This window comes from Clavelina lepadiformis, chromosome 2 (assembly GCF_947623445.1).
Source record: "Clavelina lepadiformis chromosome 2, kaClaLepa1.1, whole genome shotgun sequence".
Classification (NCBI taxonomy): Eukaryota; Metazoa; Chordata; class Ascidiacea; order Aplousobranchia; family Clavelinidae; genus Clavelina; species Clavelina lepadiformis.
In genome coordinates, this window is record NC_135241.1 from 8751260 (window position 1) to 8777363 (window position 26104).

The following is a 26104-nucleotide window of genomic DNA, read 5'->3' on the forward strand; positions in this document are numbered from 1 at the left end:
TCAAAAGTCAAAATTCACAGAGGAATTTATTAAATCATAAGTGAACTAAAATTTTGGACGCAACATGTTTCGTCTCATTTGCTAAGAAGATAGAAAAGTAATGAGCATAATTTTGAAATCTTAACTTATGAAGTTAGTTTAGGTAAATCATGGGATAAAAGGATAGTGCCAAGCAAAAACACAGATTGTTAATTAACAGTATGTAGCATTGTACCTAGACTTTGTATAATCGGAATGTGGAAAGCTTGCCTTAATATATTTATTTCAAACACAACTGGATATTTGCAAAAAACTAAATTGTCCAGTTCTATTATTTGCTCATCCCTGGTTGTTGAAGCTAAAGCACTTACAGAAAATTACCACATCAAATCTGAAATCAACAACATGCAAAACCAGAGCACATAGAAAATCACTACGAAAGCATCTGCTTCCAAACTAACTTGCAGTGGGTTAGCAGCCATCGGTGGTAAAAATACAGACCGGAATGATTCAGTTCAAGGCATTAAGTAGTTCGTCGTTTTTTGCTTGTATTTAGTGAAAGTCGATACTGCGTAAGCCCACATTTGTTAAGTTTGGAATCAAAAAAGTTTTGAAGTTGGGTCGCCATCTTTGCGATTGGAGAACGTGGGTCGTTATACTCATGACAGTTGAGAAATATTTGGCTGACGTCCGTTATGAATTCAGCTAAAATAAAAAAAAACTGTCAATGCTGCAAGCATGATTACAAAACAATATCGCAAAAATGCTTGTTCGCTTACTTGGACTAGGGTATTGAACATTCTTCAGTTTCTTAAGAACTGTCCCTAAATCCATCGGATTCTTGATTATGGTGTAATAATCGGGTACCTACAACACATGCTTTATTTTAATTACCAGAACCGATATGCGGAGCAGTATTTAAACCCGAAAACAACAACACGTTAAATTATTGTTCGTATAACAAATGTTGTAACAGATTCATCTTCTTTTAATCTGGTGCATCGTTTCAGCACCTGTTTCTTGCTGACAGGCTCGAGAAACGGCCAGCTGTCTCTATGTTTAATCGTATCAGACAAAATCTCCTCACAAACAGCCAAGTCCTTCCAAACGCCGGTGGACCGTCTCTTGCTTCCGGTTTTGGCATGACCATCTAATTACACAGTATAAGGGTTTATTTCAAAAGTTTGATCCAAATATGTTGTTGGAGTCATAGTAGAGGGGGATTAGAATAGGTAAGTAAGTAGGCACCTCCTCTCTGAGCCTTTCTTGTGTCGTTAGCTCGCGATCTGGTGGCTCCGCAAGTGCTAGGTTTGCCGCCAGATTTCCTTTGCGGTCTTGTGATCTTGTAAGTTAAATTTTTCTTCGGAGGCTCTGATATTTCTTCGCTACTGCGGTGCAAAAGTATATTTTATTGTTTGACGAGAATATAGGCTACTGTTAGCTTTCGAAGTGAAAGCGTTGTCCGCCAATAAGGTTTAGCCGTTATTTGACTGAACGTACTCATGCGGAAGAGGATGCGGGCTACCACAACAACTTGTAACAATGCCAAGATGTAGTTAATTTAACAGAAAAGCTACCTTTCACTCTCTTCTTCATTCTCTTCATCTTCACTCTCTTCTTCATCACTCTCACCTTCTTCCTCATCAGAGCTCTCATCCTAATGTGAGAAGAAAATATGGTTATTTTTGTTTTGCTTTGCTTTCTTCCGCTTTGTTAAAAATTGAAATCGATTCCATGTCATTACTGGTTGCCGTGAAAAATCATCCCTTTCGAAACTGATAATGTAAATGTGCCTTTGTTGGTTTCCTTATAAGGCTAGTTTTCTAGCAATGTAAGCACTACGTAAAGCAATGTCTAACAGAAATAGAATCGCCAAGACTTTAGCGCCGGTTAGTGTAGTAGAGCTTTTCAGTGCAAAAGTGGCGCTAGGCCGAAAATGCTATGATACCGATAAGCTGAATTCTTCGCAGGTGTATACAGGTACATTGCCACAATTGTAACTTGGTGAAATACCTGCGCTAGCACGTTCGCATCCGGAAATTCAAAATATGGTTTTTGCTGTTCTTCGTTTAAAAAATATTGATAGAAACTACTGTTTCTATGCATTTTCTAGTCACAAAACAAAACTAAAGTAAATGTGGACGAATTGTAAAGGTAAGCTGCGACGGAAATTTGGAGGGGTTGTCCCCCAAATCATTGCCGTGGTGCAATCCCAGTTTCGGCGAAAACCGGAAGTAATCCAATTAAAATCTTAGCCAATTTATTTTCTCGCGTATCAATACCCCGCTCAAAAAGTTATACATAATTCACCGAAAAGAAAGACGTAATTGAAGATTATTTTTACTTGGCCGTATATTGTCTATTGATGCAATTACAACTGCATAATAAAAAACAGAATTGTATGAGTAAGATCAAACAAATTTCGTTACCTGTGAAAAGCTCTTTGTTCTCATAACTTTACGAGGGCTGATACGAGACGACTTAGGTTTGCAGTCCGGGCAAAACCAATCACCAGCCGGGACCACCTATTGAACGTATAAAAAGCTGCGCTTCAGTATAAAGTATTACGCATGGTACGAGCGGGTTTGAATCTTATCACTTACTTTTAGCGCCGGTCTAAGGCAGTACATGTGATGCCCTCTGTCGCACGAGTCGCATAAAAGCATTTTTTCAGCATTTCCCTTGCGCCGACATATGCGACATTTTGCGTTAAGCACCGACCTCGACCACATGATGCATCGTTCCAACGTGGAAAGATGCAAAAACACCTGATGTAAACGCAACTACTTTACATCTTTAGGATTGGAAATTCTGATATAACACGAATTAAGTTTCGGAATAAGCCACCACACAATAGTTAACAAAGAAAAAAAAATAAAAGTAACGATTAATACTTGTGAAACCGACGTGCAGGCAAGCAAGGACATCTGCCATCGTTCCTGGAGTTTCTCGCTCTTACGTCGGTTGGCTTCGTTGTTCTCAAGGTTGGCGGTGCGAGAGCGAAATGTTCTGCTCGTGTCAACGGCTACACCTGGCAATGGTATCACAACCTTACTCAAACCAGGTGTGCAAGTCAACGGTTAATGATTATGGATTGTTAGCAAATGAAAATCTAACAACTGCAATCAACATACCCAGTGGCGGTTTCATGTATTTTTTGTCGATTCCCTTCTCAACTGCGAGTAAAGCTTTTGCGAGATCGGTAACAGTACAGCGAGACCTCGACTCTGATAGACATGTAATTATGGTTTTAAATGGTAGTTCAATTGCGTCTTAACTGTTCTCACATTTAATTGGTACTTTTGCGGATATTCAATGCACATACCCTCTTTTCAATTACAGTTACTAACTAACGCACTTTATTGCTGTAAAATTGTCACCTTAACTATCCCACCCTTCGGCCAAGTCTATTACGATCTATTCGACAGGGACCGAAATGATATTTAAAAGGTGAACTTTTAAATGTCGGGTTCTTATGGTGCCTTATTAACTATATATTTATGAATAAAACGTAGAAATCACCATCAGTCTGCATGGGTTCTTCCTTTATGGGGAAATTTATTGAAGAATTTTCACGTGGTAAAGGGAAAGTGACAACGGGACCGCAGATGATTTCGTCTTTGTCCAGGAAATCCTCGTCAAAACGCCGGTCTATACAAAGTTGCGCACATAGCAAATCAGTAGGATTTAAATCACTAAATTTATACGTACTAAGTATTTAAAACTACACTTATAAACAAGCATTTATGTTGAATTAATGTTTAGAATTAATTTTGAAAGTACCGTTTTTATTGAAATCTTCATAACCACCACCGTCGTATTTTAAACCATTTTCAATACAATCGCGCCACAGTGGTCGGTCTTCAACCTGGAAAATAAGCTCAGTGCAGGAAGGTAACGGAAAGTATTTAACATTCAGGACATACTGGCTTTTATATATCTATTATATAAAATGTGCAACGAAATATCACAAACTTTGATGAAAACCTCGTGGTTAAATTCTAAATTAAAAACCTTGATAGCACCAAGAGTTCCTTCCCATATCCTGGCTTCTAGATCCAAAATCTGGTCACGCAGTAACTTCTTAAGCGTTTCTTCGCAGTCTTGTTCTCTGAAGTTAACTTTTGTGCAGTGTTTTACTCCAGTGATCTGCGCGATAGGTTTTATTAAGAAGACTGTAATTCCACTTAGCAAAGACTTACGTCTACGTCGTACCAAATGTTACGCTAACAGTCACCTGCTGCACGTCAGCTAAACGATTCTTATTTTTAGCTAAACTTTCAGACAGAACTGCCTTGCGTGATATTAAACACTCTCTCAGTTTTGATTCTCTGAATCCTCTTGTGTTCAGCGACGAGATGAGATTTTCGATGTCATCAGAGGTCGAAAACAGATACCACCTGCAACGGCAACTAGGTTTAAAACAAATAATTATAGTAACGGGAAACTGTCTATAATAAAATCAGTTTTTCAACAGAAGACGTTTCGAGTCCACCTAAACTCAATATTCAAGCAATCGGACCATATCTTAAGTTACATTAGCGTCACTTCAACTGAATATTACAGCGCTGAAAATATGAAGAACACCAACTACCTGTGCTCTTTTCCTTGAGAAAGATTTTGATTGAACGAAGACAGCTCTTCATTCGAATTCGTGGACACCAGGTTTTCTTGTACAGGGTGCGATATACCATTGTTGTTGTTATGTTCGGATTTAAATACCGGAGAAGCAAGTGCAGGGTTATCGTAACTTGCTTTAAATCCTGTTGAAGTCGTGCTAGATATTGGGACAGTGTTTTGATCTAGAGTCAAAGGCGATGCCGGTAACACCTTAGATATTCCACTTGGCGCATGGTTAAATGGAACCAAATAAACGCCAACGGACTTGGCAGAATTTATCGACATAGGTGTGCCAGCTGCAGAGCTGTCGCTCAAACCTGGCGTGCTGCAACCTGATATGGCAAGTTGAGGAAATAATGCTTTTTTCTGAGGACTTTTAAGTGAGAGCAAGTCATCGGTTAAACTCTCATCAACGTATTCCTCGACAAAAATCCAAGGTAAACACCTGATTGCCCAGTAACGACGGTAAAATCTATAAATAAAAGTATCATTAATGTTTTGGGAGGACATTTCGCTAACAAATTCGCTAAAGGTAATCGCAAATGTTACACATAAAATCGGTGTAACTTTGTCGAATTTAATATATTCCTATAAAGCGAAGTGCATGCGTTACCGGTCTTGGCCGAGTGGGAGTACTCTGAAGGAAGACTGAAGTTTATTAACCGTAGTTTGATGCTTCGACATTCGATAATTCCATGCCTCCTTAGCCTGGCTTTCTTCTTCTTCAAAGTGACGGAGACGATCCTGCACAACGTTTGTTAAAACGAACATGAATGAGCAGTGGACACGAACTGCAATGCGTATACTATCTATGCTCATTGGATGTTATGTATTTATCTAGAAAAATCGGTCAAAAGAAGGTTACCTCTTTCTCTTCTTGTGTTAGCAACTTGGGCTGACCATCATCTTCGTCATTAGTTTGTTTCCTTTTGCGCAAGTTTCTGGGATTTTCTTCCAAATCTTCACTAATCAAGCAAAACCAAAAACTCCGCTAACTTTTTCATAAAACACCATAAGTTTGAACTATCGTCGATCGTCAATAGAATTCTTTTAAAATAGACGTCAAACAATTTCTAACCTCAAACCTTGCTCCGCTCTGTGCATTTTCTCTTCTAGTTCTTTCATACGTGCCAGCTTACTCAACGTTGTCTGTTCGCCTTTGAACTTGGCTCTGAAAAAAAAGGAAACCATGAACGATACATCAACAACTTGTGCCGCGCAATCTTATGAAATACAAGGTATCACGTGTGGTGTGAGTAAGGATGTCAATCAAGAGCTGAACAAGATAGTTTTTATACAAGAAACAAAAACTATTTTCACCTTTCGGCAGCAAAGTCTTTCTCCCGACGCTTTTCGGCAAATTTATCATCGCGATATGCTTGTTGAGCTTGCTGCAGTTTCTCCCACGTTTCATCCAGAAGATCTCTCGGAGTTACGAAGCTCAACAAGTGATTGCATAAACACATCAAGATCTGCATCTTCTCATCTGTTCACGACAAATGCGGTTTTTTCATAAAAACAAATGATTTTTCACCTTAGTCTTTCTTAATTCGTTTTCTGACCTGGCGTGAGGCTGAAGACGCTGTTTGTGGCCAGTTTATGAACGATGTTTGGATGTTCCATGCACAGACCTAATGGCGTGTCATCCATAATGGAGTAACCACCTCTTTGCTGGTATCTCCATACACGGTCTTCGCCACGAGCGCGAGACGCAGATGTAAGGATATAGAGCCGTAATATCTACAAAAAATTCCTTTCTTAGAAAAAGAACAATACAAAAATATATGTCAAAATGGCAAAGAGCAATATTACTTCATTGCACATTGCAATATAGTATGTTTTGCTTGGCAGAACTAACTTCTGTTAAAGTGAAACCGTCCAGTTCGAGTTTGTTCAAAGTAAAACCTTGGTACGAGGCAGACCAGGTTGATGCTAGTGTACAGAATGCTTGCACCGTTTCTTCATTTAGATTATGCCCGAATTCATCTGCAAGTTCTGAAATGGTAAAACAAGTCAAGAAGCAATATTTTAACGACCTGTAAAGCAAGCGTGACAAGGCTGCATAATGATTCAATTTTCACACTGGTAGAAACTGTAATAAAAAAAGATTCATTATATAACTTAAACAGGGAGAGAACAAATGACGGATTAAAAAAAACCTCGGTCGGTAGATTCGGTGAAAATTTGGTTAAATCCGTCCTCTTCTTCGGAATGTGTGCGGAAGAGATTAGAAAGAAAAAAAAAGATAAGATCGCAAAGTGGACTATTATGATTGCGCATCATCAACGCATTGCTGAGTACATCTGCAAAACATAAGAAATTGCATAATTTTAAGATACACGCTGCCCGAAATATGGTTATTTTGTAAATATGATATATAGCGGTGGGGCAACGAAAAGTATTGCACGGCAATAATAAGTTGGCCGGATATGCATTTGCTTTCCAATATCTCAAGAAACTCTAGTCAAACTGTAGTGGCCTGGGTGGCATTTTTAATACCATTATATCATTCTTGGGAAAGTGTTTGCCAGTTATTGATTGAAGTCTTGTTTATTGATAACACTGCAATTGTCGTTTAATATTTGGAAACTTGCTCTAAATAAGTTCATGTGAAAACGCCGTTTAGTACGTTACCAGGTGATTTCAAAACGCCCTAGTTTTAACTGAATTATAATCCCCATTGCCAACGCTTTATTTTTATCGTTCGCACGTTCTGAAATGTTCGTGTATTTTATGTCGGATATTTCCGCTCACACCGCTCCACGTTGTTATAAGCTCAAACTTCTACGCGAGTAACCGCCCAGACGGAGAGATACAGAATCGTACGAACGTATTACGTTAGTCGTGTTAATTGCAATTCTTTAGACCTGTTTTAAACGGTGATTACTAAGTTTGTGATTGTGTGTAATATTCGGAACCTGTACAGTTCCTACAATAAAAGGACCGTTTCTGATAAGCTGTATCTGTAATAACGTAAGAGCTTTCGGCTGACAAGAGGTTAGAGAATTCTAACCGCACGCAACCTCAGAGTCAGATCATTAATTCGGCAGGTAAATTAAGTCCAAATAACATAAGTTAAGACAGATGAGCTGTGCATCTGCCGCATCAGCCTCTGCAAAACTGTATATCGTAGCTGTTGCACTTCAATCTAACAAAAACGTTTTTAAGGCAAGCAAAGGTTCGTGTTCGAGAATGAGTATGTCTGTGACAATCTGAAGTTCTGACCAGATCAGTTTTGAGTGCATTACGTTGGGTGCGTAAAGTGCTGTTAAAGCAAAACACACTGTGCTACCAGTAGAGTAGGAAAATTGTAAATGATTACTTGTTGTTAATCATGTGGTCAGTACTTGCAAAACTGGTCCATAATAATATTTAATCTTAAATTAAACTTGTAAAGAAATACGTGCTTAACACGTCAACTGCACGTGGGTTACTGCTAGGATGCGCATTTGTTTATTGATTACTGTGGGTCAGTTAGTCTTCTCAAAGATTGTCACAACAGCTAATTATTTGTTATTAGAAACGTATTACCCTACTTACCAAAATTTACACCTTGTGGGAACTCATCTTTGGCATCAAACAAATCACCAAAGGTGAAAAAGAATTCCATTAGACCGAGTGCATCGCCAAATAATGGTGGAGGAATATCACTGTAGACTATTTCTGGTGTAGGAAGATCCTGAAGAAAAAAACGAAAAAGAATTAGAATGCGTTATAAATTGATAACTCATGATGTTTTCCACTGAAGTCAAACGATAACCTTCAGGTCATCACATTCCAGGTCATCTCTTGGTCTGCTCCATTCTTTTAAATACTCAGCTAACCTTTTCTTTTCTTCTTGCTTTTGGTGTTTCATCTGAAATCAGACGTTCAGATGTTTTTGTACTCTTATCATTTTATCTAATTCTACAAAAAATGCCTATATATAAATATAATTTTACATAAATGGGCTTACCATTTCCCTTTCTACTTTGAGCTTTATCAGTTCTTCTTCTCGCTCCTTACGTCTGCGTTCCTTGTCAAGTTTTGCGACCTCTCTAAGCCGCTCCAGCTCTTCAGTCCTTCTTTTACGCAATTCTTCCTTTTCCTTGCGTCTTTTTATGAAAAATAAAAAATTACAAAGCAAAGTTACTAAAAAGTGAATATAATAATTACACCACTAAAAATGAATAATTCATGTGTTTATTTTACTGTGTTTTGGGGTTTAACAAAACTTAGAAACTAAATACAAAAAATACATAAGCAGTTTGAAATTTAAGCCAGTTTACTTCTCTTCCTTCTCCAATTCACGAGCGAGTTTCATTTCTATCTTTTCTTTACGAAGCTTTTCCCTAATTTTCTCACTTTCATTTTCTGCAACGAAAGGTTATTCAATAAAATTTATACTAAAGTGTGGTGATAAAAGGGGCACAATAAAAATGTTAACTGAACAAAAAAGATGTGACAAAGAATGATACCAAGCATTTATTTTTGCACTACTTCAGTGATACCTAATAATAATAATACGGTGAAACTCCTTGATTGCTCAAACAATAAAAAATCACATTTATTATCACTTCATGTGGGCCATGCACAACCTTAGGCTATTTGTGCAATAATATAACACAGCCCACAATCATGCATATATGACCACATTTTAATGCAGAGAGAGCGCAAGTGAAGAAAAAGCTGGTGTAACTGTTGACATGCACGCACAAAATACTATATAAGCTACTGTTTCTTAATGTTGCTGGGCGTTTCATTAAACGTCTTTTAAATTGTCATGGTTGTATGAAAGCACTTGCCTTGACTTGTCTTGGTTCCAACCGCTGAGATCTGTAGAAACATTTTTTATTTAATTCATTTTTACTTAGAATACTAATTATGGCAAGCACTTCTGTCACACATGTAAACAATTTACTCAATGTCACAGTGGCAATGCATTTTTGTTTATGCAATTGTGATAAAAAAAACGTTAATGTTTACATTGCAAGTGCATTAATATCATAAACGTGGCAATTAAAGCTGCTGGGCATTTTGTAGGTGGAAGGTTAAAAGCTGATTTCATTCTAATGCACTACTCATCTAAAACATACAGCTTAGAACTGTCAGATAATTGTCAGTGATAGTAACTACTGAAATCAGAACACTGGCTGCAATACTTTTTATGTTCCTTGGCTATGATAACAGGTTAAAAAAAGTTAATTAGTATGGTCCTATGGAAAGATTTCTCAAAATTAACAAAAAAATAAAAAAGATAAAAGTATCTCACAGTATTTGAGAGAAGCTGTAAATTTAAAACACTACAATTTCAAATAAAGACATTTTAAGCAGTAAGAAAAAGGCAGAAGATACTGATTGGTTAATAAGGAGTAACTAATGGGAAAATTAAATTTCCCTGCTTCATCCATAAGATCATGACGCTTTATAACAGTAGTGGCCGTTGAGAGAGTAAATTTGTTTAGTCAAGAGCAAAAGCTGTGACCACATCAAAGCATGCCGTGCTACTAAAGTTACTAGACATTAAAATAAAGCATAGGGATTGATAGTGAGATATAGCAGGTGTTGTTCAAAACCGTTAATAAAAGTCGTTTTCAGAACAACTTTGAAGTCATAGGACATGATATATGTTTGAGCTAGGAATGGCTTATAAAAATTTTTTAATGTGTATCATTATTTTCGTTTTTTGTCAACGACTTGGCCATACAAAAAAGGGTCAAAGAATAGCATAGTAAGTACTGGTTCTGATCGTTATTTTATGATTAAATTACAGCTTTCCAAGTATTTTACGTAGCTTTGTTTTTGTGCAGTATCTAGGCTCTTAGAATAAATAGTAAATGAGACAAATTATCAATGCTATTGTAACAGTGATAACTGATAGTTTTCCGATTGTGAGAATCTTATTTTGAAGGTCATTCGTACAATTAAGACAAGCAGTTGTTTACAATTATTTTGTCATGTTTAGCAATTGTTGGTTGTATACGGAAGAAATGATACTGGAATGTTTTCTGGCAAGACTAGATATCACTCTACTGCAACTTAAGGTTCCACCAAACACAACCAATATTTCATGTATGCACAGCCAGCTTGATAATGCAAACCTTTTCCAGGTAAGATTCAATTTAAAAGAAGCAATAGATTTTGTAATAAACCATCTTCAATTGTGCAACTTCCTATTTTAAACGTTATTGCCATACAATGGTAATATTTCTATCAGCTCAGATTACTATTTTAATTACAGAGTCACATTTTGCAAAGTGCTGCAAGTATTGAATTTGTTAATCTTGCCTACAACGAATTAACCGAGTTACCTGAAGAGTTTTTCAAATCAAACAGAAATCTTACAGAAATTAACCTGAGAAACAACAAGTTGGCGACTGTACCAAGAAATTTATTTCAGGTTTTCAGATATTTTATTATCATGTATGTAGTTTTGCTAAATGGAAGCATTTAGTTTCAATTCACAGGACATTTTACAATCTAGTTTCTAAAAGAGCTACGACTGATTGACTTGAGCAACAATTTTCTAACATCACTAAGTGGGGACACATTTGCCATGAATCCAAAACTACAAATTGTGGAGCTGTGGAAAAACCAACTACAATTTGTTTCAGAGGAATTGTTCAGGTTACTTAATTAGTAGTTATAATGCTATATATCAGGGGTGGGCAAACGTTTTGTACTGAGGGCCACATTTGAAAAAATGTTGCAGCCGGGGGGCCGCACACCCTAATTACAAAGTAGGCAAATTTACCCGGTGTGTAAATAAACGCATATTCATATTAAACACAATTTTTGTATTTCACACTTAGTTACGTTTAAAGCTATGCGATCATCATCACAAAAGTTAATGAGACTTGTGCAACTGTTCACAGTTTTTCACAATCTTCTGCAAATAAAATAGTATTTAACAGTCCATTCCTTATTGAAAACACGACTTTCGTCTTCAAACTTTCGTTTCTTAACAGCACTCATTATTTTAGCATAGTAAAAATATAAATCTTTTATTTTTTAACAAAAATCCTGTCGAAGTAGAAAACATTAAACTGTGCGTCTCAAATAACAATGAAAAGCTATTTGGAGGAAAGTAGAAGTACTGGTAGGCCTACGGTAGCCGCTACCATATTTGTATTTTATTATCAAACAATTGAATCAAACAATGCGTGAGAGGTGTACGGCTAGTTGCTGAGAGCATGTTGCAATACATGCGCGACTGACGTTTGTGTGTTTACGCACTGAAAGTGAAGAGAAAAACACACTCGTAAAGGGAATAATATTTTGTCATGTAACCTGTTTAATTAAAACAATAAGTGATGAGTAGGAGTTTCTGCAAGTGCAGGCGGGCCGCATGCGGCCCGCGGGCCGTAGTTTGCCCACCCCTGCTGCAAATAATCCATTTTAATAGTTTTTGGAATAGAATTGAAGTACAAATATATGAGGTTTTGCAGATATAATTACAGTTAATTTATGGCGACAGAAACATGAAAGAAATGGAAAAAATAAGCCTAAGCAGAAACCACCTAGAATTTCTTCCTAGTAATGTCTTTATGGATCTTAGCAATTTACAAGATCTGTATTTATTTAAAAATAAACTCAAGTGTTTACCATCAACCATCTTTTATGGAGCACCAAAACTTTCTGTGGTAGGTAGATGTTTCTGCTATATTAACAAATTAATTATCCAACTATTCTTGGTTCAAGTTATACGAAAATAAAAGACTAGCATCATTTACATGAAAATCACTACATAATTATGTTTAGATTCATCTTGGATACAACAATCTCCAGATTTTACCAGAAGATCTCTTTGCTAAAAACATGCAAGTGACCAACGTTAAACTGTGGGCAAATAAACTCACCTGTATTCCAAAAATACTGTTTGAAAACCACAAAGATCTGGAGTAAGATGTTGAGAAAATATTTTTTTTTCATTGAAATGCAATATTTAAAAGCTTATTTCATGGTCTATCCCAAGGGTTCTCGAACCTTTTGTTTTGAGTTTTGAGTGATTTTTCTAAATATCAACGGATGCTCAAATAAACCAAACAATGTCAGTAAAATCACAGTTCACAACCAATTTTTCAAAAGATAGCAATTATTATAATTTGTACTGATAGCCATTTTGTGCTACAGTACAAAATTTTTGAAAAGCTACGCCAGTAATGTCACGTATTCTCATATACCAAAACGGGAACTAAGGACAGAATGTTTCAGAAACCTGTTCTATCCTCTTGTTTTAGATCTGTAAATTTTCTCTTACGCAACTGGGGCATTCCTATAAATTTGCGACAGCGCTTTTCGAATAACCAAGCATATAACACCATATATGACTTGCAAAGACTTCTTCAAATGTATGGCAATAACACATGTATACAGCACTCATGTGAGTGGGACAAGAGCTCATCGACACTTGATTGCAGCTACAGGTAACACACTTCTTGGCATAACAATGTATTATTAACATGTAAGTACATTGATGACTTTCCTTACAATTCAGGAACATGAGTTCTGTGGAAAAGCTAAGGAACTTTTGTGAAAACATCAGACATTTAAAATTGAACGGAAATCGACTACGTGACTCAACAGAAATTGCTTCATTGTTGGAAATGCAGCAAGAAGTTAGGTTCATACATAAACATATATATTTTATTAAGCCGAAGATTCCTCGTTTAGTCTGTCTTAATGGACCATAATTTGACTGAGATGAAACAGTGTGGTAGTTAATAAAACACTATGTATATCAGAAATCATACATTTTTTTACAGAATACTTGAGCTACAAAATAATCACTTTTCAGGCAAATTGAATGAAAGAATGCTTGAAAAAGCGGAATATCTATCATCAATTGATCTAAGTGCAAATCAGATAACTGAAATATCAGAAAAATTTTTCAAATATTGTCCATTTTTGCAAGTAAGATTTTTTAAATCTTATGCACACACTGTATACAGTTAAACTTTGTTTGTTCAAACCCTGAAACAAAGAGAATCTCCATCACCTGACATGAAACTGCTAGGAACATATTTCTTCATGAGCATTTTACCGCATTCATCCACCGAGCTCCCTGTCTGAGTTTGGCACCACGGTAATGTAACAACAAATACGCCAATTCAATAGAAAAATCAGCTGCCAACGGATAACTACGAATGTTACATATTAATACATCAATTTTTCAAACTGTCTTACATCAATGTTTGTTTTAGACAAAGTCATTGACAAATATTTTAACTATTTTTACTTAAATAACCCAATTTTGATGCAGTTGGATTTTCAATACATTTCTTTATCCCATCTTAATCTAGGGCAGTCTTAAAGACATGCTATCTTACATAAATTGATTTCACTGTGACATTCTTTCAATTTTGATTATCTGGATATCTTGCTAAACCAACATTTTTCAATGAAAGAAAGTAGTTCATATTAAAGTGGTCTGACTGTATACAGATATTGATATTGTAGCTGAACACCAACTGAGTTTAAACAATCAATAATTGCTAAGATATTAATTAATTAAGCAATACATTGTTTCAGAAAGTAAATCTTGCACAAAATCGCTTTTTCACCATATCAAGGGGTATGTTTTATAATAATGTGCAATTGGAAGATATTGACATATCAAGGAATGAGTTGGCAATTCTTGAAAAGGATATCTTCGCTAAAAACAGTGCTCTAGAAGGAATAAACCTTGCATACAACAATATTTATGAGGTAAATGCAGTTAGCCAACTGACCTGATATTGTATTTTCTAGCTATTTCCAAGTGTTGCATATAACAGCTACTGGTACTCACTAGTCACTACTATATACACACTACTCAGTCTAATACTATGGGTAACATATTATTAAACCCCTAAACTATTCTTAAATTATTTAAGCTCACGAGACTTTACAAAAAAATGATTATTATCAATTGTAAATAATGTTTAGACAGCATAAATTATACCTGTCATTTGTTTTAAAGATTGCCCAAAATCTGTTTCAAAATAACCCCAAACTTAAAGCAGTGGATTTATCCTTCAACAGAATAAATAACATACCAGCAAATATCATAACCAGCGCAGTGGGACTGGAAACTATAAATCTTAATGGTAAGTCGGAGAAACATAAAGTAAAACACAGAATTGAGTAAAATCTGGCATAAGCAGGATCTAAATTATTATATGAGATTGACTTGCATGCAGGAAATAGAATACAAGAGTTTGCAAAAAATGACGAAACCTCAGCTGACAAACATGGAATAAAAGAAATCTCATTGAACAATAATGGTATTTACAAAATACCAGTTGAGGTACTAAATGTAACAACACAAGCGCAAGTGATACATTTAAACAAAAACAGAATTGTTAAAATTGAACCAGAATCATTCTTTTCATCAACTCAACTGGTGCTACTGGACATCTCTGACAACCGAATACACAAACTTGCCAAAAGTACATTTTCAAAAACTATAGAAATGAAACAACTAATCTTAGACCGAAATGCATTATCTGAGTTACCACAAGGTCTACTTGCTTGTTTGCGAAATCTGCGTATTTTTAGTGTAACTGGAAACAAGTTAAAATTCCTTCCAAAGGATATCTTCCAAAACAATACACAGTTGCAAGAAGTCAGACTTTCCGACAACTTACTTGGCCAAACAGGTCTATCTGAGTACCTTCTGATAGCAAACCCTGCGCTCAAATACATTTCCATTAGTGGAAATGCAATTGCCGAATTGCCACAGCTATTCTTTCAGTATTCACCAGAACTTACTCAAATTTACCTTGGAAATAACAACTTACGAAGTTTAAGCAAGACACTATTTCAATCAAAGCAAGTCTTTTCAAACGTGGAAGTAAATGATTCAAGCAAAATCAAAGAAAACTCCAACTTCACAAAGGTTAGTACTTAATAGCACAGACTTTAACAAATGATAGTTTGATGAGTATTTCCAGCGTGTTCACTTCATTATAGAAACTGCGTAACAAGCTAACAACCACTAAAGGTCGACCATGTTGAGTATAACAGCACATTTCCCATTTAGCTTTTGAACAACATGCAAGAGGCAGCAACAAAACCACATTCACAGAACCAACTATACGTCATTGATCTTCGTGGGAACCCAGATCTGGATGAACTTGGATTACAAGATCTATTCAATGGTGCTTCGGGCATTCGGCGATTTTTTGACATAATGGAAAATAGGTCATGTGCAAAATAGGTCATGTGCTTCATAAAGCTTTATGCGTGATCATGAGCTTCCCTGAAAACTATGTTTTTTTAATACTGGTAAAGTGTTTCAAATAATAATATGGAGTTTGTTAGTACTTACAAAACATAACATAGTTTATGTTGGAAAGTATAATAATGTATATTAAAAAATATTATACAAATATCTGCATTCTGATCTGTATAAACGAGTTTACATGCATATTTGGAAGCGAAAATCTTTTGTAAAAGTCTAGAGCTGTGCATAATTTTAAAATTTACAGTGAAAACTACATTAAAACCAGCTAAAATAATTGGACCACTCATGAAAAAACCAGCAAAGTTGGGAATTTTGTATTTTTAAATCAATAATTAATTAATGAAAGATCGTTAAATAGCAAAAATTGATATTCTGGCTGAAGACAGTCATTTAAAACCAAACTTATTTATTTTGCATTCAAAATAATAGAAGAGCAAGGCCCTATTTTGGACATTTGATGACATTGTTTAAATTTGAAATCCCAAGCCTTTTAAAGCCTTGTTTAAAAAATTGATCCTGCTAGATAGGTAATTCGGCTAGAATTAGCCAGTAGACACAAATCTCTTCTGAAATGATCTAATCTATCTTTTCAAAGCTAGTAGTTTATTTGCAATACATTTTGCGTTTCACATTGCCTAATAAAATTTTGTTTTGGCTTGCTTACTGAAAACACGTACTGACGTCACTAAAATTGAAGACACAGGATTTATGGTAATCGTGAGCAGAGACCACTACTCAAAAATGACAAGTTCGGCTATTAAATCTAGACTTGAATGACAAATAGTAGTTCTAATTTCAATCAGCACTGAGGTGTTTATCTCCACCCTTCTAATTTGTACATTGGAGATTTCTAACAAACTGCATGATCAGCCATCACCTATGTAGAGCTATTCAGAATTGCAAAATGAAACTGCGATAAGGTACAGTTTTTGTTTCAAAACCATAATAATTAAAGATCAACAAGCATATGCATGCTGGCCAATCGTCGTTACAAACAGGATGCTGAATAGGGTTGCCAAATTTAGCTAAACTGTAACGACAAATCACACAAGTGGATCGCTAAAAAAACATTATCTCTCTGAAAGGCTTACCTTCTTTGATCTTTGACCTTTTGGAGATGAAAATGATGGTGTTGGTCCAGCAAAAATGTCTTTCCAGCTCAAGAAGTCCAAACCCAGTTTGTTTTTCACTTTAGTCTATTAAAATGGAAAAATATAAGTGTGAAAAAATTTAATGCTCAATATAAAACTGAAAGTAATCAATATATATCACAACAAGTAAGAATTATTAGCATGTGTTTCAAAACAATTGTTCTTAAAACGAATTCTTAAAAGGAGGGCTAATAGTAACATAACAATTGTTCTAATAATGACCTTATCTTGAAATACGGATGACCGTTTGGACACTAACTTTAAACTCGAGAGAAACACAAAAAAATTTTTAATTTCTGACATAATATATAGTACACTAATTAATACACTTTATGAGTTGAACAAAAACTCACACACCCAAATTATAGGGAATCAGTGGTAACAACAAAATTCGTCAAATGTGACGTTATAACTCATAACAAATAATGATGTCATCAAAAATAAATTGCCTACAACAGTGCTTTTCAACTTGGTTGATGACGGTTCGCGCTCTTTAATGTCACGAAAATCTCATTCGCATGTGATACAGTCAAAGTTGTAAAATGTTTGACAGGATTCAAGCGATTTAGCCATTTGTTCACACTTTCTTGGTAGCCTACTTCTTATTGAAACTAAATCTTTTATAAAACAATCTCTACCAGAATCAGTATACATATATGTGTCTGCATTTGTAACCCCAATTCGACACATAGGAAAACAAAATCACAACACGCTTAACAGTCCTGAAATGTTACGTGAGAGTTTCACTTTTGCTAGCAAGCGCATGCTACGTCAGAGTTAAACTACTGTTGCGTTGCACTACCAATGTTAGTAACTTTCTTGAGTGCAACGAAAAAAAGTTTAAATAAACAAAAAAATACAAAATACATTAAAAATTTACAATAACAAAGTCTCAAAAAAATTAACCGAGAGAGAAGTTTCATCTGCAGTTTTAAATGTCTAAGACAATATTTAATTTAATCGACTTGCAAATTATGTTTTTGTCTGGATGCTTTGCTGGCAGCGTTTGAAATTAACAAAGACCTTATTATTAGGCTCAAAGAGTTAACTATTTATTAATTCAAAAATTCATCACAAGTGGCACAATACGTTCTCAAGGGCCACATGTTTGATATCTTTGACTTAAACTGAACAATATCTCTTTACTCAGGTAAGCCAAGGTAGTATTTTTGTAGCTATGTTTTGCTAAAGAATTTAGAGATATATGAAAACGGTATATTTTTGGCAGCCACTGTCGTTGTCAGACACCTTGATTTTCCTAACATCAAAAACAGCATCAAGGTAATCATCTAATAACAAAAATATTTTTCAAAATCCTTTCCCTAGTTAACAGTGCAAGTAACGGTAACTGGATTTGCATTAACCCTTCCTTTTAGGCAGCATTGACATCAACAATCATGAAACTTCCAAATCAATTGAAACAGCTAGAAAACTTTGAAAAATTTTTAATCTCAGCATGCAGACCGAAAATACATGATTTTTGCAGCTGACGTGATTCCATGACATATGCATATTTAGTAATGCAAAAATAAAATGGGGTAGCAACTAAATCTAGAAATACCTTAACAACATATGATTGTGTAGCACCCCCTTCCAACTTCAGGCAATATGCCTTTAGAAGAAGTTTGCTGAGCTGGCGGGTGTAAATGCCCTGTCTTCGTCTACAAATGAAAAGACTCAGTTAAAATAATTCATTTCTGTGAATAATAATGCAATCAATTTAAATAGGGAGTAAACGATTATAAAGCTTCAGTTTTACACATTTATGTAACACAAGCAAAATTTAAATTAAATACTAACAATGTACGGTTTTCCACACATTAATTAAATATTGCATAATTTATAATAACAATTTTAACAACAACAACTTCATTAGTAAGTATCAAAATATATTAATGACATTTTTCTATTCTTAGATTCTTATTGATTTTGGCACAAATATTTTTATACAAAGTTAAAAACATATATATATAAATATATATATGTATATAAACAGGGTGCCCCAGAAAAATGTACTATTTATCTGCAAAAATAGTGGTTCTAGGCAAGTGTGTTCTCCATCACTTTGAGTTCTAAACATTAACAGTTAAAAAAACATTAACAACATTAAACAGTTCACTAAACATTTTCTGGGGAATGCTCGAAATTTCTTGGTGATTGTGTTACTTCAGTTGATAAAGAGTCTGAAGCCTAAGGTTTTAAGGACTCTATACTTAACATACTGCCACACAAAAGTCTGGATAACTAAGGTCAAGGGAACAGTGGTACCTTCGTTGCAGAAAGAGATAAAGCACACTTTAAAGTGTTATTTGAGAAAACATTTGTTTATCTGGCTGTATACCAAATTGCCCATCTTGCTGGAACCACTGGGTTCTCATCTGGTACAGACAGTTTCTCCAATAGGCCTGAGAGCAACGTAGGTAAGGTAGATAGAATGCTTCAAAAAGTATGAAACCAATAATCCCATATCAATTATGGTTTCCACGATGCTAAACTTTGCTGCTTCTTTGTCTAAAAGCTTGGTGTAAGAACCAAGTGGATACCGAAATGTCTACTTTAAAATAAAGATGTTACACCTGTTTGACACTTTTCTTCTGACATTAACGTTCAATAATTTTTGTCCATTGCTATATATATATGGTTAGTCAAGGCGATTTTCTAGGCGCTTGCTCAGTATCAAATTTAACTTCAGGGTCTTCGCAACAAGTAATGCAGCAGTAGTGATAAATGCTTTCAAAGGTCAAACAAACCATTTTAAAAGTTGTATATTTTTGGGACACCCTGCATTTTGAACATGACAACCTGATTAGTGCAGAAGGAACTACTTTCTCTGATGCACCAGGGGCCTTTAACTTTTGAACTTGATACAATACTTCATTAGGTTCCAGTGATTTCAGAGATTGATATCTGTTGAAAAAAAATTACCGATATGGGCGAAAAAAACTCAATGTTCTAGAACAGGGGTGGGCAAACTACGGCCCGCGGTCCCATTTTATTCGGCCCGACGGCACTTGCAGAAACTCCTACTCATCACTTATTGTTTTAATTAAACAGGTTACATGACAAAATATTATTCCCTTTACGAGTGTGTTTTTCTCTTCACTTTCAGTGCGTAAACACACACACGTCAGTCGCGCATGTATTGCAACATGCTTTCAGCAACTAGCCGTACACTTTTCATGCATTGTTTGATTCAATTGTTTGATCATAAAATACAAATACGGTAGCGGCTACCGTAGGCCTTTGTGATGAAGATTGCGTAGCTTTAAACGTAACTGAGTGTGAAATGCAAAAATTGTGTTTAATATGAATATGCGTTTATTTACACACCGGGTAAATTTTCCTACTTTGTAATGAGAGTGTGCGGCCCGCCGGCTGCAATATTTTTTCAAATGTGGCCCTCAGTACAAAAAGTTTGCCCACCCCTGTTCTAGAATCAGCCATGACAAGGTCAATATAGTCAAAAGAAAAATTTAAACATGACAAGCACAATATAAGTCAGATGTTTAAATGATGAAACTAACGAAGAGAGTGGCATTTCATCATCTTCATCACTACTTGAGTCATCTATTGTAATGGCTTCTCCATATGCATGACCATTACTGGAAGAGCTTCTACCAGATACAACTTTTGTGATTTTGCAAGTAGATCTGGATAATTTACAAACTTTTAGAAAAAAAAAACACTAAGACCTGGTTAAGCATGCTGCTACCTGTACAAAACGCACTTGATGCCATGCAAATATACAGTATTTTATAATAAAACAGTTCAATATCCAAGTACTAGATTTCACAAATCGACACCGATATGTTTAATTGTAGGCTATTTTGCAAAATTTAACAAAATAATCTATACTTTGTGGTTGATGTTTTTCCAGATTTCGATTGATCAAATACTTCTACTTCTTCACCAGAAAAATATCTTTCTTTAACAAACCCATAAATATCATCATTTAGTTCATCAATGCGTGATCGTGTGAACAAACCAACCAAAAACAACACCGGTTTCTGCAAAAGACAAAAATCATATGTACTTCTGAAACAGTTTTAAAGCGAATACAGTACTTATAATTGTTTTTAAGCAGTATTGATTTACAACTAAACTCTGGTCTATAACAAATTAATCACGGTGTAATCAAAAAACATGAATCATAGTTAACAAATTCTGAAATACTGTTGCATATATGTTTGCATATACAGCTTTCATTAAAAATTTTCCAGAAAAGCAGAATTCTTTCATAAGAATGGTAACTACTTTTGGAAAAAAACTCTTTTACCAATATGGATGCTGGGATTTTAGCAAGTTTTTTTTTAGCAGCAGCTTCACAATCAAGAGCTTCCTGGAAAGTGAGGTTAGGCCGGTCAGTGATAGAGCAACTCCATACCAAACTGTTGCACAAAATCGTTCTTTCATAAAACTCTCTGCAAAAAAGTAAATACCATATATTATGTTATCAGTACCGAAAAGAAGTTGTGTTCTGATGATATGCTGACATGTCGTCGCACAACAAGACAGTCGCAAAATGATGATGCACTGTTATAATAGCCGTCGTTTACACAAATAAATTTATGAGAATTGAAAATATAGTCTACAGAATTGTAGTGATAAAATCGGAACAAGTTTACAAATATTACATAATTAATAGGTCTGCTAAAACAAAATTACATAACATTTTTTTAAATATTTCCATTTTGACGTATATTGACTAATTACATGTCTTTGAAAACTTTTTATTTTTGGCATTTCTGTGCCGAGTATGTACACTCTACACTACAAATCAAAATAAATGCGTGTGTATATCATTTGTTTTAACAACCTACTTTCACTTCTTTTCGTGCTGCTCTTTACAAATTATCAAAAAAGTTTTATTATTAAGAATTTTTAGCATTAAGAAATAAAAAAGAGGCATGGTGCTTATTTCAAACTGGGGTGAATGCTACCATTTGTAAATGAACTAATTTTTCCACCAAATGATGCAAATGCTCAATGAAGATACAGCATTATCGATCCATTCCTTACCTTAACCCGACATTTTATTGAATTCCATTTATTCAGTCTAAATTCACAACTGCCACCAAAATTTACAAAAAATACATAGCCACATCAATAAACAATTCCTTCAGCTACATATATCTAAAGATAATAGTCAGCTTGAGTTTTTTGCTGACCATAACCACTAGAGTTGGCCAAAGTAGAATCCGATTGAATTCGAATACAAATTGTGTGGCTTAACAAATGCTGGTATTCGAAAATCCTTTGTTACGTTTAAGCACACTTATGTTTTTCTTCTTCCTGCAAGAACGAATGAAATATACATGTAGCCTACTTGAATGAACCAAAGCATTAACTACATTTTTCTTGTTTATCGTTTCAAAATAATTTGCTTACACACTCTTATCGTTGCAAGTTAATAGTTAAGAACTGAAAAGTTCGGTTATGATGATATAGTGGCGTTACGTTGATTAAGACTAAACAAATGGCCAAGGTGTGATTGATTAACGTCAAGAAGGTTTTTGGTTAGGCGCCAAAGTTTTGTTATCATTACTCAGGTACTGTCATTACCTTTTCACTTGTAACAACTAACTGGGCCTCGTTATGCCAAGCGCCCGCTTTGCCTAGACCAGTGGTCGGCAAACTGTGGGCCTTATAACAATTTAGTGGGCCGCGAGCTATTTATTATCATTTCGATTTTATCGTGTAGTTGTGGGCCTCGTGATAGCCGTACGTTCATTGCACTGTATTTTAAAAACTGGTGTAGCTAAGAGTTTTTATTTTGGCTCATTGTTGCATCACAGTTTCATTGTTAAGTCTAGTATTGTTATTATTTGGGCTACTTTTAAGGCGGTCATCTTTATTTTTCGGAGTTTCAAGGTGAGTTGTTTTGGAGACTGAGAAAAGGCAAGGTTAGCCACTGCAGTTTAACTTCGCAGAACGTTACAATTAGTAGTAGACACAATCGGTTAACTTGGAGATTTTACTATAAACTGATTTTTATATTCCATATATTGAGTTAAGGCTAGGGTGTGTGTGTTTCGTTTTAGACGTTTAAATATTTAAATATTAACCGCATTTCCTCTGAGGCATTGTTTAAAAACAAAACATTTGTTCTAAAACTTTGAGATCATGCATGCAAACAAAAGACATATTCGTAGAATGAATATAAGAACCAAAACAGTAGAAAACATTTTTTTTTATTCGTTCTACGTACAGGTCACAACTCCCAACCTTATGCTGAGATGACATGCTGTAAGTGTGGCATCAAAGAAGCATTTACTTTACGTCATAATTTTGTGTAAACAAGAAGTATTGAAAACTTTTGTTGAGTTTTCAGGACATTTAGAGTTTTTAAATGGATGCGAATAAGAAAGTTGATGTTTATAAAACACATTTGAATTACGCTGACCGTTGCAAAATTTCTCGGGCAAATTTCCAAACTTGTGTTCATTCAATCAAAGTACTATAGCATGTAACAATTTAGCATGTTAGAAATAGGTACAGCATATAAGCTCACTGCTGCATTTGTGTGCTTGCAAAAGTGGGCTTATAGGTCTACAGTATTTTAGAGGTTATCAAACAACAGAGTTAGAATAATCTGCTGCTGAGTGCTGGGTTATTCAGGACATAGAATTGTTTTAGTTACATTAAATTTTGTGAACATTGTTGCAACTCACTAGATATGAAACGTTTATATTCAAAGTTATAGATTTGCTATCTCTGTTCTAGAAACCATTAGGATTCTACTTTGGCCATCACTAATAACCAAACAATGTAATAAAATATGCTCAAAATGACTAGTACTCAGAGGTGGGCAATCGGTACTTTGAAAGTACTGTCAGTAACGGTACCGATGGTTTCGGTATTCAGTACTATTTCGGAAGAAACTAGTTTGGTACATTGCCTACTCGGTACCGATACTTTTTGTAAAGTGGATCATGTTGCGAATGCAATTTTTGGCCCTATAATGACCCCACTAAAGATTACTTTAGGACAAAAATATGTGAACTCACTCCTTGCAAGTTTTGTTAGACATTTGTAGATTAAAAAGAAAACAAAGGATTAAGGAGACGTATGGGTCAGAAAATACGATTTCTCTGATTTCGTTAGGTTCTTACGTAGGGCTTTAGAAAACCTGTTTAGACCAATCAGAAGGCAGCATGGTTGGTGTTGTTTTATAGCCTGGGAATTCTAGCAATTAGCACGTTTCCAAGGAACAGGTTGCGCAGAAAATTTGGATAGAAATTGGCATGCAAAAATAGGAAATGTGTGTTTTTAGGTCCAAAAATTCACTTTTGATTTTGGGTCTATGTAACGGGAAACAAAGATATTTTTGCCAGATTCCAGGATGATCTAGTATCGAGCAAGCCTAGTTCACCTGCAAATCAGGAAACCTCATGGGGTGATTTCTGAATAATTGCATTTTTAATAATTTTACATACAGAAATAACCAAAGAAATTGACCCTTATTTGAAGCTCATATGCCTCCTTGAGGTTTATTTAAGATGTTTTGAAAAAACATATTCTCCACAACCTTGAAGTAGTCACATTAAAAATACAGAGTATTGAGACTGACTGATATTTCTTGAAAAAGTAATTCAGTACAGGAATATGGTACTTTTGATACCAGTATCGATATTGAAAAAGTACTGCGATACAGTATTTCGGTACTATAGTACCGCGATACTGCCCACTTCTTCTTTTACTGTGTGTCACTTACTCATAGTCTCGAAACACCTCTTTCGTTAAAGGACAATAAAAAATCTTCTCATTGGGAACGAGATCATCAGGTGGCTTCTTAGGGCTGAAATATTTCCGATGCAATAAAGGCATATTCTTTACAGCACAGAATAACCAGAATATGAAGAATAACGCTAATGCAATCAATTACTATTGAACTGTAGAAAGTTGGTATGTAATGAGAACTATGATGACACAGTTCTTTGAAAATTTCTATGGTCTAATCATAAGCAATGAGTTTAATGATGAATGCAATTCTTTCTGCAAGCTAATGAAGGCCACACATTAAAAACAATAAATGGACATTTTTATCAACAAGTTTAGTTTTCTCTGATTATTATTTAAAGACCAAGCCAAAACGCTCTTAAAATCAAAAAAAAATATGTATACTGCATTACAATGCTACTGGATTCATTAATCATACTACAGATACAGATTTGGGATCAACCGATTATAATTAACTATATCTGCCGGGGCCGATATTGGCTTTTCAATTCATATATGGTATCAACTTTTTTTTGATGCAACGGCAGTTATGAAAGAAATCTAAAACTGGGTTACATTGGTTAAAATTTTGATTATCATTTACAACATTGTATACACTGGCTTCACAAAAGAAAAATGTCAAACCAAAAATCAGCAAAACCTTACCAAGTCTAACTAAAATCTATTGGCAAACTGTGTACTTGAAAAACAAAAAGCACCTCATTATGCTTTTGGCTGATATAACTTTCAATCAATTTAATTTATTTTACCTAACAATATTTTGATAAGCAACCAAAACTTTATGCAAATTGTTTTAACATCATTTTGCAGCCAGTGCACTTCAATATTAGCTGTACTGCGCCCTGTTTTGGCAGTCTTTCATGCTCGAGATCTCATCGAAAAGTGGCATGCTTTCCAACCCAGCATAGTTTGACCTCAAAAAAGTTATTACGTTAAAGGCTTTGACTTGACTTCGGTAACATTTTCAATTGACTTGTATCACAGCTTAAAGTGACTCAACTGGACTCGAATTGCAACTTAAATTGACCCGATTAACATTTCAAATCAGAAAAAAGTGACTTGGATACAAACCCTGCTTTGAAATGTAATTTTTTTTTGAGGTTTGAATCATCAAAAAAGTCAAACTTAAAAAAAAAAATTTGTATGCCTGTAGGCTGGCTAACAGGTCTTGATTATTGCCGTTATTAGAGAAAATTATTATCGTTATTAGGAAAATTCTTCAACATAAGTGACTATTTCACCAGCATCTGTTTCGCAAAATTGCAAAATCACAATACCGTGACCAACAGATTTTCGCTAATAGCTTTATTACTCTCATTCTACACAAGGGGAAAAGTTATCCGATGGCATAGTGGTAAGCATTTGGGCTAGTAAGCTGGAGGTTTCAGGTGCAAATTTATTTAATGTT

At 35.0% G+C, this 26104-nt stretch overlaps 2 protein-coding genes across 2 annotated transcripts; one reads left to right on the top strand and one right to left on the bottom strand.

Annotated features, from left to right (window-relative positions):
* Positions 1–241: 241 nt before the first annotated feature.
* Positions 242–24866, bottom strand: LOC143445794 (bromodomain adjacent to zinc finger domain protein 1A-like). The gene is made up of 33 exons (XM_076945116.1): positions 24671–24866; positions 21233–21377; positions 20812–20963; positions 20481–20606; positions 19759–19863; positions 18518–18617; positions 16897–17001; positions 9384–9414; positions 8868–8952; positions 8555–8693; positions 8360–8455; positions 8140–8278; positions 6759–6902; positions 6458–6594; positions 6162–6339; positions 5920–6085; positions 5678–5770; positions 5465–5564; positions 5213–5343; positions 4574–5071; positions 4217–4379; positions 3994–4128; positions 3763–3847; positions 3502–3630; positions 3114–3206; positions 2874–3010; positions 2583–2747; positions 2409–2504; positions 1557–1636; positions 1228–1367; positions 993–1129; positions 759–846; positions 242–684 (listed from the first exon to the last, which is right to left on the bottom strand). The coding sequence occupies exons 1-33, from the start codon at positions 24781–24783 to the stop codon at positions 503–505; spliced, it is 4413 nt and encodes a 1470-aa protein (XP_076801231.1). The 5' UTR covers positions 24784–24866; the 3' UTR covers positions 242–502.
* Positions 10175–16463, top strand: LOC143445795 (uncharacterized). Its single transcript, XM_076945117.1, has 13 exons — positions 10175–10309; positions 10544–10688; positions 10820–10978; positions 11063–11205; positions 12056–12221; positions 12340–12479; positions 12819–13004; positions 13076–13201; positions 13344–13491; positions 14110–14286; positions 14540–14666; positions 14760–15457; positions 15602–16463. The coding sequence occupies exons 1-13, from the start codon at positions 10206–10208 to the stop codon at positions 15776–15778; spliced, it is 2496 nt and encodes an 831-aa protein (XP_076801232.1). The 5' UTR covers positions 10175–10205; the 3' UTR covers positions 15779–16463.
* Positions 24867–26104: the final 1238 nt, after the last annotated feature.

Bases quoted from the DNA above. Each gene is read 5' to 3' on its own strand.
- LOC143445794 (XM_076945116.1), bottom strand. From the start codon at position 24,783: ATGCCTTTATTGCATCGGAAATATTTCAGCCCTAAGAAGCCACCTGAT. The intron at 8,279-8,359 runs GTTATCGTTTGA...TTTTTTCTTCAG, and splicing joins TGGAATGTGATGACCTGAAG to GATCTTCCTACACCAGAAAT. The intron at 6,340-6,457 runs GTTAGTTCTGCC...AATTTTTTGTAG, and splicing joins ACGGTTTCACTTTAACAGAA to ATATTACGGCTCTATATCCT.
- LOC143445795 (XM_076945117.1), top strand. From the start codon at position 10,206: ATGTTTGAGCTAGGAATGGCTTATAAAAATTTTTTAATGTGTATCATT. The intron at 11,206-12,055 runs GTTACTTAATTA...TTATGGCGACAG, and splicing joins GTTTCAGAGGAATTGTTCAG to AAACATGAAAGAAATGGAAA. The intron at 13,005-13,075 runs GTAACACACTTC...CTTACAATTCAG, and splicing joins ACACTTGATTGCAGCTACAG to GAACATGAGTTCTGTGGAAA.